The 16,524-nt window shown below is 37.1% G+C and overlaps 1 protein-coding gene across 1 annotated transcript; it reads left to right on the top strand.

Moving 5' to 3' along the window:
- Nucleotides 1–7,362: 7,362 nt before the first annotated feature.
- LOC145400824 (putative glutathione-specific gamma-glutamylcyclotransferase 2) lies at nt 7,363–10,079 on the top strand. The gene is made up of 3 exons (XM_080273260.1): nt 7,363–7,497; nt 8,418–8,459; nt 9,672–10,079. The coding sequence occupies exons 1-3, from the start codon at nt 7,363–7,365 to the stop codon at nt 10,077–10,079; spliced, it is 585 nt and encodes a 194-aa protein (XP_080129386.1).
- The last annotated feature ends 6,445 nt before the right edge of the window (nt 10,080–16,524 follow it).

Raw genomic sequence — 16,524 nt, 5'->3', positions numbered from 1 at the left:
TGTTTCACGAGTTACATTTAATCTTCGAACAAAACCGCGACACGACTATTGGCGCTCACTGTACATAGGCAGGAGAACCAAATGTTAAAAATATTTCAAATTAAAAAAATCCATTCACCAATAACACTGGTCTCTTATTTATCACTAATCGGTTACTTTCTCCCCCCTATGGTTTTCCTGCTACTACCTGACGGAACTGGCACACTCCCGTCACATACACTCTTTAATCAGGATGAGATGGAGGGATGGAGTGGAGAGGTATGACAGAGAGGGGGCGTGTGAGCCGGGTGGAGGGAAGTGAAATGGTGGGGGAAAGGGCGGCATGAAGGCGATTTGTTTGTGGCCACCCCTTACGGGATGAAGGCGTCTGGCAATAAATAGGTAGATGGACTTCCTTAGACTTTTATTCATTTATTTATTTATTTATTCATTTGTTTGTTTGATTTTTATTGCTGCGCGTTTTATTCTATTGGATTATTAGTGTTCCGTGTTTTATTATCTATTTCATTATTAGTTTCGTTTCATTTATTTATTATATGTATGTTTTATTAGTTATATTACTATTACCTGTTTCGTGCTTCTATTTATTTATTATCTTTATTAACTGTTTCGTGTTTCTATTTAATTACTATAACTCTGAGCGCTTGACCACCCCGTTTGGGATACATGGCGTCTGGCAATGGATGGATGGATGGACTATTTTATTTTTTATTCTTATTAACTGTTTCGTATTTTTATTTTATTTTTCCTTATTTTATTAAGTAGTTACGTGTTTTAATTAAAGATGTATTTATTTTAATTATCTTATTATAGGCAAAAGTTTCGTGTTTTATCTATTTATTTTGATGTAATATTTCGTTTTCTTTATTAGTTTTATTTGTTTTATTATTAGCAATTCGTGTTTTATTTATTTGTTTATTTGATTATAAGTTTCGTGTTTTATTTATCAACTTATTTGTTTTATTATTACCGTTTTGTGTTTTATCTGATTATTAGTTTCGTGTTTTATTTATTTATTTGCTTTATTATTACAGTTTCGTGTTTATTATTTACTTTATTATTAGTTTCGTGTTTTATTTATTTGCTTTATTATTACCGTTTAATGTATTTGTTTATTTTTTATTATTAGTTTCGTGTTTTATTTATTTATTTGCTTTATAATTAGTTTCGTGTTTTATCTGATTATTAGTTTCGTGTTTTATTTATTTCTTTGCTTTATAATTACTGTTTCGTGTTTTATCTGATTATTAGTTTCGTGTTTATTATTTACTTTATTATTAGTTTCGTGTTTATTATTTACTTTATTATTAGTTTCGTGTTTATTATTTACTTTATTATTAGTTTCGTGTTTTATTTATTTATTTGCTTTATTATTACAGTTTCGTGTTTATTATTTACTTTATTATTAGTTTCGTGTTTTATTTATTTGCTTTATTATTACCGTTTCATTTATTTGTTTATTTGATTATTAGTTTCGTGTTTTATTTATTTATTTGCTTTATAATTACTGTTTCGTGTTTTATCTGATTATTAGTTTCGTGTTTTATTTATTTATTTACTTTATTATTAGTTTCGTGTTTTATTTATTTATTTACTTTATTATTAGTTTCGTGTTTTATTTATTTATTTACTTTATTATTAGTTTCGTGTTTTATTTATTTGTTTATTATTAGTTTCGTGTTTATTATTTACTTTATTATTAGTTTCGTGTTTTATTTATTTGTTTATTATTTCCTTATTTTATGTATGTGCTTCTTTATTATTTATCTGATAATGACTCACTGCTTCGTGTTTTTAGGTCTTTATTTACATTTATTTTTATATTCCTTCGTCTGTTATTTACGCATTTTTCAATTTATTAGTTATTATTCATTTCACTATTATCAGTTTCGTGTTTTATTTATTTATTTATTAAGTAGTTTTCATTACGATTTTATTCAACTTTAAAAATCACTTATCTTTGATTTTATTGTTTATTTATATTTACTTATTTATATACCGTATATATTTATTTATTTATTCATTTATTTACTTATTCATTTGTTTTTTGCTCATTTATTATTATTTATTTATTTCTTCATGTCTTTCCTTATTTGTTCATTCATTTATTTATTTATTTGTTCATTTATTTATTATTTATTTATTTCTTCATGTATTTCCTTATTTGTTCATTCATTTATTTATTTATTTGTTCATTTATTTATTATTATTCATTTATTTGTTCACTTATTTATTTATTTACTTATTTTTTGGCTAATTTCTTTATTTGTTCATTTATTATTTATTTATTTATTTATTTGCTCATTTATTTATTTATTTATTTACTTATTTTTTTGCTAATTTCTTTATTTGTTCATTTATTATTTATTTATTTATTTATTTGCTCATTTATTTATTTATTTATTTACTTATTTTTTTGCTAATTTCTTTATTTGTTCATTTATTATTTATTTATTTATTTGCTCATTTATTTATTTATTTATTTACTAATTTTTTGGCTAATTTCTTTATTTATTCATTTATTATTTATTTATTTATTTATTTGTTGATTTACTTATTATTTAGTATGCATTTATTTTGTTCATTTATTATTATTCATTTATTTTCCATTTATTCATTCTTATGTGTCCGACTCTGGCCATATGATTCATAGATACGATAGACAGAGCCTTGGTTAACCCCTTCACTACGACAGCACGATAGATAGATAAGTTAGAGATAACAGATACGATAGATAGAGCCTTGGTTAACCCCTTCAGTACGACAGCACGATAGACATAAGTTAGAGGTAATAGATAAGATAGACAGAGCCTTGGTTAACCCCTTCACTACGACAGCACGATAGATAGATAAGTTAGAGATAACAGATACGATAGATAGAGCCTTGGTTAACCCCTTCAGTACGACAGCACGATAGACATAAGTTAGAGGTAATAGATACGATAGATAGAGCCTTGGTTAAACCCTTCACTACGACAGCACGATAGATAGATGAGATAATAGATACGATAGATAGTGCCTTGGTTAACCCCTTCAGTACGACAGCACGATAGGTAGATAAGTTAGAGGTAATAGATACGATAGATAGAGCCTTGGTTAACCCCTTCAGTACGACAGCACGATAGATAGATAAGTTAGAGGTAATAGATACGATAGATAGTGCCTTGGTTAACCCCTTCACTACGACAGCACGATAGATAGATAAGTTAGATAATAGATACGATAGATAGAGCCTTGGTTAACCCCTTCACTACGACAGCACGATAGATAGATAAGTTAGAGACAATAGATACGATAGATAGAGCCTTAATCCCTTCAGTACGAGTTTTTTTCTGCTCGTCTCTCTCTCTCTCTCCATTTCTTATTTTACGTTCCTCTGCCATTCTGTCGTTTGATTTAGGAACGTAATGTGTGTGTGTGTGTGTGTGTGTGTGTGTGTGTGTGTGTGTGAGAGAGAGAGAGAGAGAGAGAGAGAGTGTGCCAGCAATACTCAGAAAGTGTGGCAAGGTCTCCGTTAGCTGATTATGTAGCTTACCGTACCTTATGTCTCTCTCTCTCTCTCTATCACTTCTTAGTTTCTCTCTCCTTCCTGTTATCTCTTTGTCTCTCCACTTTGTCACTCACTTCCTCCTCCTGTCTCTCTCTCTCTCTCCCCCTTCCTCTTCCGTTTCTGTCCTCCCTGTAACGATTCTCTCCCTTTCTCCTCCATTTCTCTCCACTCTTCCTCGCTTTTTCTCCGTTCCTCCTCAGTTTTCCACCCTCTTCCTCTTCCACCTCTCTCTCTCTCTCTGTTTATTTATCTATCTATCTATCTCCACACAAGGACTCCAGAATATAAATAGTAATGATACCCAAATCTTCTTGGAAATGCTTCACTCGGCTACCAACTCTCTCTCTCTCTCTCTCTCTCTCTCTCTCTCCATTACTTTTTCCAAACCTAACACTTTCAATTTCACTTCCAAGCACACCTGTTGCTGAAGGACACAGGGTGATAACTTTCAGAGAGAGAGAGAGAGAGAGAGAGAGAGAGAGAGAGAGAGAGAGAGAGAGAGAGAGAGAGAATCAACATTTTCTCCACTATTTTTCCCTAGGCACGTTTTATACATACATACATACACATACATTCATACATACACTCATAAATACACACACATACAAACATATATATACACATATACATAAATATACACATATTCAGACATACATACATATACTGTACACACCTACCTACCTACCTATATACATACACACATACATTCATACATACATAAATACACACATTTATACATACACACATTTATACATACATACACACATACACATTCATACATACATAAATATACACACATCCACACATACATACTCGTGCATACATACTACTGTAGTCGCACATAATCCCAACTCCCCAACTTCCTTGATACTACCTTTTTTTATATATACCTAATTATAATTTTCCTGGTTTAAGAAATATTTCTACCTTTACACAAATAAATACTTCAATCAGTCAATATGTGGACTAGACTGAGATGTGGCAGGATTTCATTATATAATTTTGACGCATTTGTTTACAAGTTGTTGTTAATATTCATTGTGGTCAAGTTTATTGTGTTGCAGTTTTTTTTTTTATATTAACTAACTTGATTGTGTGTGTGTGTGTGTGTGTTTCCACTAAATTGTAGCGTTTGGTAGCTAATGGGTGAAGGTAAACAATATCCACACGAAATTAGGCAAGAGAATAGTTCGGCGCCAAACAGGAACATATCGACACTGGATACCTTACTCGGCTACAAATAACAGGTAATTTTAGACAGTACTGCATTTACTCAAACTTGGTCTAACAACGTCATCTCTCCATCTTGAATGCTAAGTCGTTGTACAGTACTAGAGTAATACCAGAATATACGGCCAGTCATGAAGAAGTGCTATGGAATGAATGTAGAGCCATATCATTGTCTTTTCCAGAAAAAAAAAAAAAAAAAAAAAAAAAAAAAAAAAGCCAGGTTAAAGTAAAAGGCTCATAGTTAACTAGGTATTATCGCAGTTTCGGACAGTCACACTTCTCAGTTAGGCTAATTAGGTTACTTTTGTTAGATGACCTGAATTGGTTCCCCAAGTTTAATCAGTTAACAGGTTACATAACGAGAGTCAGGTTATAATAATTAGGTTAGGTTGGGTTAGGCTTAAAAAATATATATGTATCTTAACTGTCTTAAACTTGAATCACTGTAGCTGTTTTGTTTTTGTTTTTTTTGCTTTATTCTTGCAGCTATCTGACTACTAATGGGCTATTTAGCTGAGAAATTTCTAAGACTGGAGTGGTTAGATATAACCATGTAAAGTCCTTAATGAGATGCCTTATACTGTATATAAATTGCCTGATAATTAAAGAAAATAATAAGTCCAGGTGGAAGCTGTTAACTCTACCCTACAAGTAATGATGATGATGCACCCAACTCTTGACTTCTATTCTCTCAACATGTCCCAAACCATCTTATTACTGTTGAAAATAGTGTATAGTAACTGATAGCCTAGAAAAGCAACAAAACTATATCCTAATTATAACCTAACCTAACAAGCTAACCTAACCTGCTACTGTAATTACCCTAACCTAACCTACTGTAACCCATACTAACCTAACCATGTGAAGTGTGAACTGGTTTGAGGTCCAGTAAGTCTCTTCTGTGGTATCAGTGTCACCAGGGACTCCACCAATCATCACTGTACCGGGTTCATATGCCATCAGCTTTGAGAGGTTTTATGTGGATGAACTCCTGCCCCTGTGACTAGTGACCTGCAGCCTTGGAACTCCTTGGCCATACAAACAGCTTTTACCAATACAACAGGCAGTCTTTGTTATATGTACAGAAGGTTGGAGCCTTTATAAACGATACAATACAATTACCTTTACATCCTAGAGACCCCTAACTACGCTAGCACATACTGGTCTTTTCACCTGATGGCAGTTCTCCATCACAGTCTTGAACCTTTTCCCTTCTCAGTCCCCTTACAGGAGGTCTCCATGCTGGACTTATCCCCCTTGTCTTCTTCAACCCACCCCTGAGCAGTTTCCCCTCCCCTTTCATATCTGTGACTTATATGAGGGAGGCGGGAGGGAAGTCAAATGGTGAGTGACAGAGCGACTTGGAAGTGTTTTGTCTGCGGTTACCCTTTGCGGGATTAGAGTGTCGGGCTATAGACAGATAGACAGACAGACTTTTCTAAACCAGCCAACCTCCCCCTTTCTCTCAACATGACCATCTTAACCTACATACGGAATGTTTGAATTAATCTTCACCTAACATCATTACCATAACTCTGCCTCTCGCATTCCCTGCCAACCTGTGTGTAAGTTTTCCCTGACCCAGATTTTCAGACATGAGAAATTCCCTGTCATAACTAGATCTGTTTTAGCAAGAACTAGTCGTGAAAAGCCATCAGTCTCATTTATTTGTCCTTCCTGTAAAACAAAACAGACAATAATTTTCTTCTATAATAACTGCGGTACCGGTATTTCTTTTCATAGGAGGAACAAGAGACATGGGAAGATTCTACAGTGACCTTGTCCCTCTTCCAACATAAACAAATTGCAGTTACAAGAGTGGGTTGATTGTGTGTCTGTCTGATCTGGGGGCCTGATCCCAAATATCACTGGAGGAGATTTGCCATACCTCAATGCAGTGACAGAAGAGATGTAAGCGTGTAAAAGTAGTGGCGAGTTTAGTGACATAAACCAGTGACTGCTTGGGTTTCTCTTGACTAAACAAAATTGTATGGTGTTAGTCTAAATAAGATTCCCAGGTGTGCCAACAGCAGAACTGCTGGGTACTGGGGAAAAAACAGGATAGTTTTTGATGCAGTGGATCTGTATGCTTTCTTTCATTTTACTGAATCTTCTAGTGTCAAACCTGAATAAATACATCCATGTGTCCCAACAGCAGCAAGAGAGTTAAGAATGAAAAGTGGCCAGTGCTACAGAGGTTCTGATACAAAACAACTGAGGACAGTACGGTGGTTGTACGAGAATGGCATGATGGTGTGCTGGTGCATAAATTAACATAGCTACAGCTGTAAGACTTTGGTATGGCATGAACCAGAAAGGTGAAAATGTGAGAGCAATGAAAGTGGGACTACTGTATTGTGGGATACATGTCTAGCCCCATGAAGTAGCTACAACAGACCCTTAGCCAGGAGGGGTAAGTGACAATAACATACAAGAGGTGAAGTACTGTAATAGGAGCAAACCAAGCCTCTCTCAGCTTAGGAATACTTAAACCACCAGAGGAAAGTGAGAAGCAGAAGAGGTGAAATACCAGACAAATATTTATCCTCCAGTAAACCTAACCCAGTGGTGCCTAACAGATCATGTGGGTGTTTGGGTACGGATCGCTGACGTGGAAGGCGGATTTTGCATACAGCCAACGTGTGGTGGGCTACATTAAGGGGTACCATCGCAGATTCTGGCAGGCCAGTGTCGATCACCGTGGCACTCATGACAAGGTAATGGTCAATATTGTCATCATCAATAATATTATTGTTATTATCTATATTATCACCAATATCATCATCAGTGTCACCTTAAACATCACCATAATAATTACTGTAGTCATTACTGTTTTGACTGTCATATCAGTATCAGCGTCAACATCATCGTGATTGCCATCATCATCATCATCTTCATCATCATCATCTCCACTATTACGGTACACTGTAGCTACTGCCTTTTTTGTAATCACTGTCCTTACCACCACTAAGCTTTCCTCTCTTTTAGTGGGCTGGCAAGGATTCAGAAAAAGAGGAGTCAAAACCTTCAAAATTCTATGTACCCTCAACACACATCCTCATCTTCAACAGCTTAGTGGCATTTACACCAAGGACAACAACAATTATCCTTACTGAAGTGTTTTTCATTCTGTATCCATCCATCATCCAATTCTACATTGCCCCAAGAGGAGCATAGGAGCCCGGAGCTAGGCAGTTGGTCTCGACATTTAAGATGAGAGTGAGACAGTAAGTGAAACAAGTACAGTAGCTGTTTTTTGTCATCATCATCATCATCACCATCATTGTTGTTGTTGTCATCATCATCGTTGTCAACGTCATTACCACTATTGTCATCATCATCATCATCATCCTGACCATTCTTCCCACCTGAGAGAGGGGTGAGGTAGGGCCAGAAACATGGAAAGAGCATGTACAAAAACTGGAGAACTAGCAACATCATGTCCAGTAAAATGAGCCACACAGGTATTCACATAATATTCAAGACCTTCGAAACCTGACCATTCCAAAAGCCTAACAATCTTAATACAGTATATATATATATATATATATATATATATATATATATATATATATATATATATATATATACACACACTGTACTTGTTTTCATACACTAAAAAGTCTTTATCCTGCAGCCTGGACGTGTGGCCACCCTGGTTCCTGCCGATGACCCTGAGGTAAACATTATCTTAGCCTCCAAACCTACTTTATACTAAATTGTAATACTGTATAGTAGTTCCCTCTTAAGCTGAATAAAATCATATGTTGCTGATCAAAAGAAAAAACTTGCAAGGTTCACAGAAAGAAGCTGACAGAAATCAGTACCAATATAGTACAATTTATCATTAACTGACAATAACCATAGTTTTTTATTTCACTTGACTCTATGGCTGCAATATACGAAATTTGTATTATATTCCAACTGTCATGTGATTTTCAGCTCAAAGAAATATTTCGTTCTAAGAAAATAACTAGCTACTTCAACCATGGCTAAGAGTCACGAACACTGTCATTTATTCCAGTCTGTGCCAGACACTTTTGTTCAGTTCACATATATAGCCTACACTGCAGTCAAAAGGTTAATTTGTGTTCCAGTTCACTGTTGCCCTGGCCAATGAATTATGGATATCAGTTTTCTGACCTGGCTTGGGGTGGTGTGCTTCGTGTCCATTTCATTACTGCCCACATTAAAACTTAAAGTGACAGTAAACAATAAAAACAAATTCAAAAGACCAAAGCTGCCTCTTAGGGTTAGGTTTATGGTATTCTTGAATTTGGAAAAAGTGTATTATGAAGTGAAGAGGGAAGGATTATGGAAGGATTTATGTATGGTATGAATGGAAAGTTGTTGGTATTACATAAGAGTGTGCCTAGTGCTGCACTATTCTGCTCATTCCATGATATTGCTGGCTGCCCAACACAGTGGTTCAATGTCAGCACAGGAAAAAAGTTCAGTTCCCTGACCCAGTGTCTCCTCTAAGTTGATTTAAATGGTCTGATGTTAGCCAAAATTAATACGAAGCACAGTACCATACATTAATAGGCTGAAGGGGTTAAGGAGATTACTGTTATTTGTACACATTTCAACCTGACTGTTCTTTCTGTGGATGAAGAAAATTATTTGCCTCAGCCAGGATAAATATTGTACTGCACATGTGCCAGTACAGTACATCCATGGGGTGAAGGTATTTAGTAACTGTACAGAGTCACCATTAACTTCTTATCAGTTCCATAAACTTTGTCTGTATTAAGCTCAGTGTGCATAAACAGTAACTGTATATTGAAGCCTGCCAGTTCAGTGAGGGGTAGGAACAACAGAACCTAGTGTTTGGAATGTGTGTGGGCGAGGGTAACCATTCACATCGTCAATGCAGTTTGGTGTGGCTTAGGCAAGGGTGTGGGGAGTCGCCTACTACGTCACTGACAACATAGGGGAGACCACTGCAAGCCTGGATGTGCGAGAACGTCGTTTTGACTGCCGGGCACTCTTGCCAATGTTTGAACCAGGAGGAAAGGAGTTGCCAGACCGTGTGTTGGTGTATGTGGGCAGTAGTACCCCCAGCCTGTTCCTGGGTCCAGCACCACTCTGTGAGATGGCACAACAGATTGTCAGCTGCCAGGGTCCATCAGGCACCAATCGGGAATACCTCCTCCGCCTGGCCAGCTTCATGCGAGAGGAAGCACCCCATGCTGACGACCCACATCTCTTCCAACTGGAGGAAGCTGTGACACGCTTGCTGGAGCCACACACTGACACCGACACTAAAATTCATATAAACACTGATACTCACACTTAGCACACACACACGCAGTTCACTGTAGGCTATATGTGTGTGGGTGGGTGTTATTAGCTGGCTGCTGTTGTTGATGTTACTGTTGTTGTTTCTGGCTCCTGTGGACATGAACCTGATGTAATGTGAAATCCAGGAGCTAGGTACTTCCATAAGCCTTTTACTGAGGTTAATTTGATGACTTGTTGTGTAAGTAAGTGTGTTGGGTGGAAGGGGCAGCAGTATACTAAAGGTAAACTGAACTGTTTACAAGTCACATTTTGTGCCAGTACCAAGGGGAATGGCAGCCACATCACACTCTGTCAAAGTGAACTCACATCTCTGGGTAGGAGAGTTTATGTGAGACAAATAATTGGTGGGGGTTCATGGAGGAGGTTGTGTGTACATGGGTTGCGGATTGCTGTAGAGACCACTTATGTACAGTATAGTATTGGGTGGGGAGGAGGGATGTTTTTTAAGACATTTTGTATAGGCTAGTGTAAACAACCTGTATATTTTGTGGTTTCCTTGTGATGGAGGTTGGTGTAGCAAGTATGGCATGGATCTTGCACGATGGCAGTGAGCTGTGCGTCTCATACTCGTGAAGCCTTCGATTATGTGTCATTGTTTCATGACAAAGGTGATCATCTATACTTGTAGATATTGTAAAGTGCTGTACATCCTGTTGTATTCTCAGGGCTTTGTTGTGCATGAGTGCATGCATGTGTGCTTTATGCTTATGGTTGTTATGGGGGTAGCACTTATGGACAGACACAGTGTTGTCCAGATACATAAACTGTTTTGTACTGTTCTCAGTAATTCTCTGTCATCTGAAGGTGGTGCCTGTGAGTGTTTTGAGAGCCAGTTCTATGAGAGGCCATCAGCATCAGACATGTTCAGAGTTGCAAAAAGGAATGTTTGTATTAGAATAAGTCCAAGAATTTGAGGATGCCCTTAAGGAGAGTGACTGGTTAGAGGGAGACATGATGGTGTTTGAGAGTAATGTGACTGGAATGAAGACCGATGGTTGATTTTGTTGCTGAGTCACTGGCACAATGTAGGACTGTTTCAGAAAGAGGTGGGTTTGGTAGGCTATTGAAGTGAAAGCCGAAAAGTGAGGATGAGAAGACTGATTGTGTTGCATGTACGTGTTCAGCATTTTGCTGACCAGGATACCTCCCAGTACTTTGTCAGTTACTGTATGTGTACTGTTGGTAGTGTGTTTTTTAATAAGGGTTGATTACTGCAGAAGCCATCTTAATTTCAGATTAGAAAGGTATGTGGTGGTTGAGTGTTTTGGTCAAAATTCCTGTTGAGGTTGTAACAGGGGATGTAGAGGTAATACAGTATCTTGAAAATTTTATGCTATCCATGATTTTGGATTTTGTGCAAAGTCTATATAATGTTCAGCTGTTGGATGCTCTACCTGGCTTGAGCACTGGGATGATGATGTTTTTCCAAAATGCTTGGGATTTGCTTGTGACGTCAAGAGAAGCTGGATATGCCTAAATGCTTTCAGTTCAAGGGTGTGGGTCAGATTCAGCCTGTGAGACTTATTAGCCTGGTTTGTCAGATATCTTTTGCTTTCACTTTGCATTTCAGTCTCAGTGAGACTGATTCATGTACAATACTTGTGACTTGTTACATCATGCTCCATATCTGAAACATTACTATTAATAATACAGTTCTGTGTATACTGTGTTTTGCATAATAATACACATTTATTCAGATGTTAGACAATATTTAGCTACATCTACAGATACCTCAGTACTTTATATGACATGGCATTTGATGTGGGCTCCGTTTTATTGTTCGTGTGTGACTGAAACAGGGTATGACCACAGCAGCACCATGCCACTCTCACCTCACTCTCACACCATACCACTCTTACATCACACTTAGTTCTCTCAGTTACACCATATACTGTACCTTGCTTTATGCTCCTCACAATCAGTTATCCCATTCAAACCAGTGTACCCATCACCCTTGCATCATACCACATTCAATTCTTTTACCTATACAGTACCATATCATGTACCTCACTTCTTAAACAAACAGTAGGTACCTCATTTACACCAACAATAAGACAGACTAAGCAACAATCCTCTATTTAACCTACTTAGCCATAGGACAATTTAGAGCTTTAATATTACAGTAAGTTCTTGATATCACCAGACAATATTCAGCTTACATGAGACTTTTCGAACTGGAGAGGTTACAGATAGACCTTCTGAGATGCTTCAGTACTAGAGGTTCTTCATAAATGGCATAAAAAATAAACATGACATCTACCTGTCCATCTGTAGCCCGACGCCCTAATCTGGATATGTACTAACGTGACTAAAGTGAACAAAGACATTATTGGAGTGATGGGATTAACAACAGTACGAGGTAATCCAGACATACCAGGGGACACATTCATAGAGGATCATAACTAGTTTTTATAATGAAGAAGCCTCATGGACAGTGAATTGTTACCAGACATTATTATTGGCTGTAGTTTGTTCACTCTGTTATCTGAGTGAATCTGAAGATGGGAGGAGGCATGGTGGAAGATGAACAGTTGTGGTAATGAGTGTGTGAGAAAGAGAGGTATGGAAACTGACAAGGCTAGGGAAATGAGAAGGGACTGAGCTAGCTGGATGAATTTTGTACGGAGAGTATTACCAGGGTTTGGCACCCCATTTTAACATCATAATCATTGGACTGACTCTGTTGGATAGCCAGATAAATATGAAACTAAATGTCAACTGGCATACCTATCTGGTGGAGTCAGGATTCCAGGGACTTGAATATTGAGTGAATGGAGGTGTGGCCCATTCAGTAAAATTTCAGATAGTATCTCATTCTGTCAGGTTTCTTTTGGCTCTCTGAGCCGTATGTCATTCCACCCATGGGTGGAAAAGGAACTCTGGATGATGATGATGATGATTCACCCTCGGTTTTCGGTTGTGAAGTATTTGTTAGTCACTTGAGTGAAAATTAAATATAAAGGAGCAAACGTATGCACAGTTTAAACTCAGGGAACTTGTAAAATACAGAATCAGAACAATTTTGTTTACTGTGCTGAAAGGTTTTCATCACTGCCTAAGAATGTTGGCTTTTTTTAATGCTGCGCAGTATCTCATATTTAGTGTCCATATGCTCTTACTTTAAGTACAGTATTTTTCTTTTCCGTTCTGTGGATCATACCCAACACTTTGAAACATAAGAAACAGGGCTAAGCTTATTATGAAGACATAATATCAAGGGTCATACATAATCATCTTAACTCTGTTCATCATCTGTGATGGGGAGAAATTCTCAGTTCCAGGCAGCTATGTGGTATAGGGTCAATGCAGAAACTGCATACGGTACCGGGTATGCTTGAAAAAACTAATACTGTACCAGGTATGGACTTAAGTCATCATGTAGCATAACTAATGCCAAAAAAATGTCATTGACACCTGCTGAATTGGCAGCTGCAGTATAGCAATAACTTTTAATTTGATTTAGAACACTGGTTACTCTTTGCAATATGGAACTGTTACTGATTTGAGGAAAGTTAATATAAACATACTGTAACTGAGGAAAAGGTAAGAAATTCTCATAAGAATCTCTGAAACTGTTTAAAGTACAACTTGCTAATCCAGCTGATGGTGTAATGCTGTGTTTATAATTAGTTATTGTGGACCACCAGCATTCCTGTATTCTCATCTCAGTGACCTGAAAGATTTCCAGGTTATGGGCAAAATAAACACATACTCTACAACTGACTTTTAATTATTCATTTTTTTATTATTATTATTATTTTTTTTTGGCAGTACTGGCATGACAAAACCAACACAGTGACAGTATGGTTGTTAAGGCCCATATTCTCATCAGGTATGGAAGCTCCCTACCACATCTTCCCTAGTGATTTATTTTTGGATATGGCTGGTTAATATCCTTCTGTCAGTTACTTATGCAGAGTATGGCAATGTTAGAATAATTTAGACAAAACAAAAGATGATAGTAACACATAATAAGCAAAACAAATCAGTTAGAAATAGATGTCTGGGAGTTCCCGTAACTGACATGAATGCAGGCTTAAGTCTAAAATGGTTACTCCATTTCTTAAGTAACCTCCTCAGTCAGAGTACATCTTATATTAAATGATCTGATTCAGCTGTAGACTTTTGTGACTGCAGGGGTTTGTGACAATCTCAGTTAGGCACTTCAGTCAAAGGACATCCATTCATCTTTAATTAATTATGCATACAGTACTGCCAAATCATTTTATTCATTTACTTATAAGATCTCTCTCACACTGAAGGGGTTAACTCCATGAAGTCGGGGCTGTTCGGCCAGACTGCCTAGGGAACAACTACTACTACTCCATGAAGTGGGTGACCGGCACCAGCATTTACTTTATGGTCTGTCAGTGCAGTTTGTCTTCAGGTTTTGCAGTGTCTTCAAAGGAAGTAATGATCTTGGCACTTTGGTAATACTTTTCTCAAGGTATTTGCCTTGAGAAAAGTATTTTCCTTTTTCAAACAAATTCTTTATAATTACCTATACTTCTCAGCTTACTGGGTTTAAAATATTTGCTACTGACTGAGGAATCAAGCAGTCGGTCCCACCTAAGCACCACTGGTCGATGCCAGCAAGGCCAACCAGTCGTACATGCCTAAAATAACAACCTATAAAGTACATGCATGTATGTGTGGGTGTTCCAAAAGCAATGATGGAGTGAGACTAGGGTGTGTGAGGCTCCCATGATTGTTCAGAACACACAGTAGTTAATGAGGGGAAATGGAGTAAGAATTGATTCAGTGGAAGATTACAGTGCTGTGCTGTTACCTATGTGCAGGGACAGGGAAAGAGAAAGGGAGAAAAAAAGTATATGAGTGACGGAAGTGGAAATTCAAGTGGCTCGTGCAAAAGTGTCTGGCACCATGAAGACCTTGTTAGTCATGAAAGGACTGAGTACAAAGGCTGCAATAGGACTGCATGAAGGTGCTTTAGTGCCATTGTATAACGTGAAAATGAGCTTTAAATATGGCCCACAGTAGGGTAAATATAATAAGACACACATATTTTTTAAAGATGTGGATTCGATATGAAAGAGTATGCAGTAAATGGATGAGTTCTGAGAGTAGGAAGGTGTTGGGAAGGCCAAGAAGGTGGCTGGAAATGGTATATAAGTAAGTGTATGAGAATGCATAAGAAACAGGTAATTCAGGTGAGGAAGTAAAATAACCGGTAGCCATAGGAGAGAGATTGCTGGATGATACTGGCATGTGAGTGGACGATGCACTTAAAGGTTGCACCGTTCTGTTAAATCAAAAGATGGTCAGTAGGCCTAATATGACTCTATTCCACACCTCTCGTGGGGGAAAACAACAAATGAATTAAAGATTACCTAATGGCTCTGTGGTTCACTTAACTTTTTGCTGACGGTTCTCCCTTAACGTTTTCTCACTCCTATATCTGAATCCTGATATCATTTAACAGTGAGACGTAGGATGATGAGGATGAGGATGATGAGGAGGAGGAGAAGGATACAATAAGGATGATGATGATGATGATAAGGAGGAGGAGGAGGATAATGATGATGATGATAAGGAGGAGGAGAAGGATAATGATGATGATGATGATGATAAGGAGGAGGAGGAGGATAATGATGATGATGATGATGATAAGGAGGAGGAGGAGAATAATGATGATGACGATGAGGTGGATAATGATGATGATGATGATGATGGACGATGACGAAGATGATACATGCAAAGTAAAAGTGTTATGCCATGATGGTGATAAGTGAAAAATATTAAGTCAACACTCACCACTGAAGACTTGTAGATATTCCCGAGGTGATGTGGCGTGATGAGATGCAACCCTACCTGAAAAGAAATATAATAATAATAGTAATAATAATAATAATAATAATAATAAAGGGCGAGTTCATTCATTGGGGCGAAAAAAAAAATACATCTTTCATAATACTATACACCCATCTGACTCTTAGTCTAAAATTGCCATCTCTCCACCTTGAATACTGAGTTGTAATGACAATAATGCTACAGTACAATGCTAGTCATGAAGGAGTGCCGTGGAAAGGATGTATAACCACAGCACTGTCTTATTCTGCCTCTGAGCTACGTGAAATAAGCTGCAAAAGGACAAAACTATATGCCAAGGTGAAATGAGCTTAATATTTGGATTCATCTAGGTCTGTATTCCTCACACTAATATTCATTTCTAAGTTTGTATTCCCCTCACTAAATCAGTATTCATTGTTTGTATTCAGCTCTAAGTTTGTATTCCTCACACTAATATTCAGCTCTTAAGTTTGTATGAGAGAGAGAGAGAGAGAGAGACCTTAAATAGTATGGAAAAAAGTGGGTTAGTATAATGGAAGTGTAGGACGTTTATATGCGCATCAGTGCCACCACATGAAGGCGTCCCCCTCCACCACCTGATTCTACATTATCTAGTCAGCCTAGAGCAA

Source organism: Coenobita brevimanus, chromosome 53 (assembly GCF_032717465.1).
Source record: "Coenobita brevimanus isolate Jiangsu-jjx chromosome 53, ASM3271746v2, whole genome shotgun sequence".
In the NCBI taxonomy this organism is placed as follows: domain Eukaryota; kingdom Metazoa; phylum Arthropoda; class Malacostraca; order Decapoda; family Coenobitidae; genus Coenobita; species Coenobita brevimanus.
The sequence above is the reverse complement of the archived record's forward strand: the minus strand, read 5'-3'. Positions and strand labels throughout refer to the sequence as shown.

Bases quoted from the DNA above. Each gene is read 5' to 3' on its own strand.
- LOC145400824 (XM_080273260.1), top strand. From the start codon at position 7,363: ATGTGGGTGTTTGGGTACGGATCGCTGACGTGGAAGGCGGATTTTGCA. The intron at 7,498-8,417 runs GTAATGGTCAAT...TTTATCCTGCAG, and splicing joins ACCGTGGCACTCATGACAAG to CCTGGACGTGTGGCCACCCT. The intron at 8,460-9,671 runs GTAAACATTATC...GGTGTGGCTTAG, and splicing joins TTCCTGCCGATGACCCTGAG to GCAAGGGTGTGGGGAGTCGC.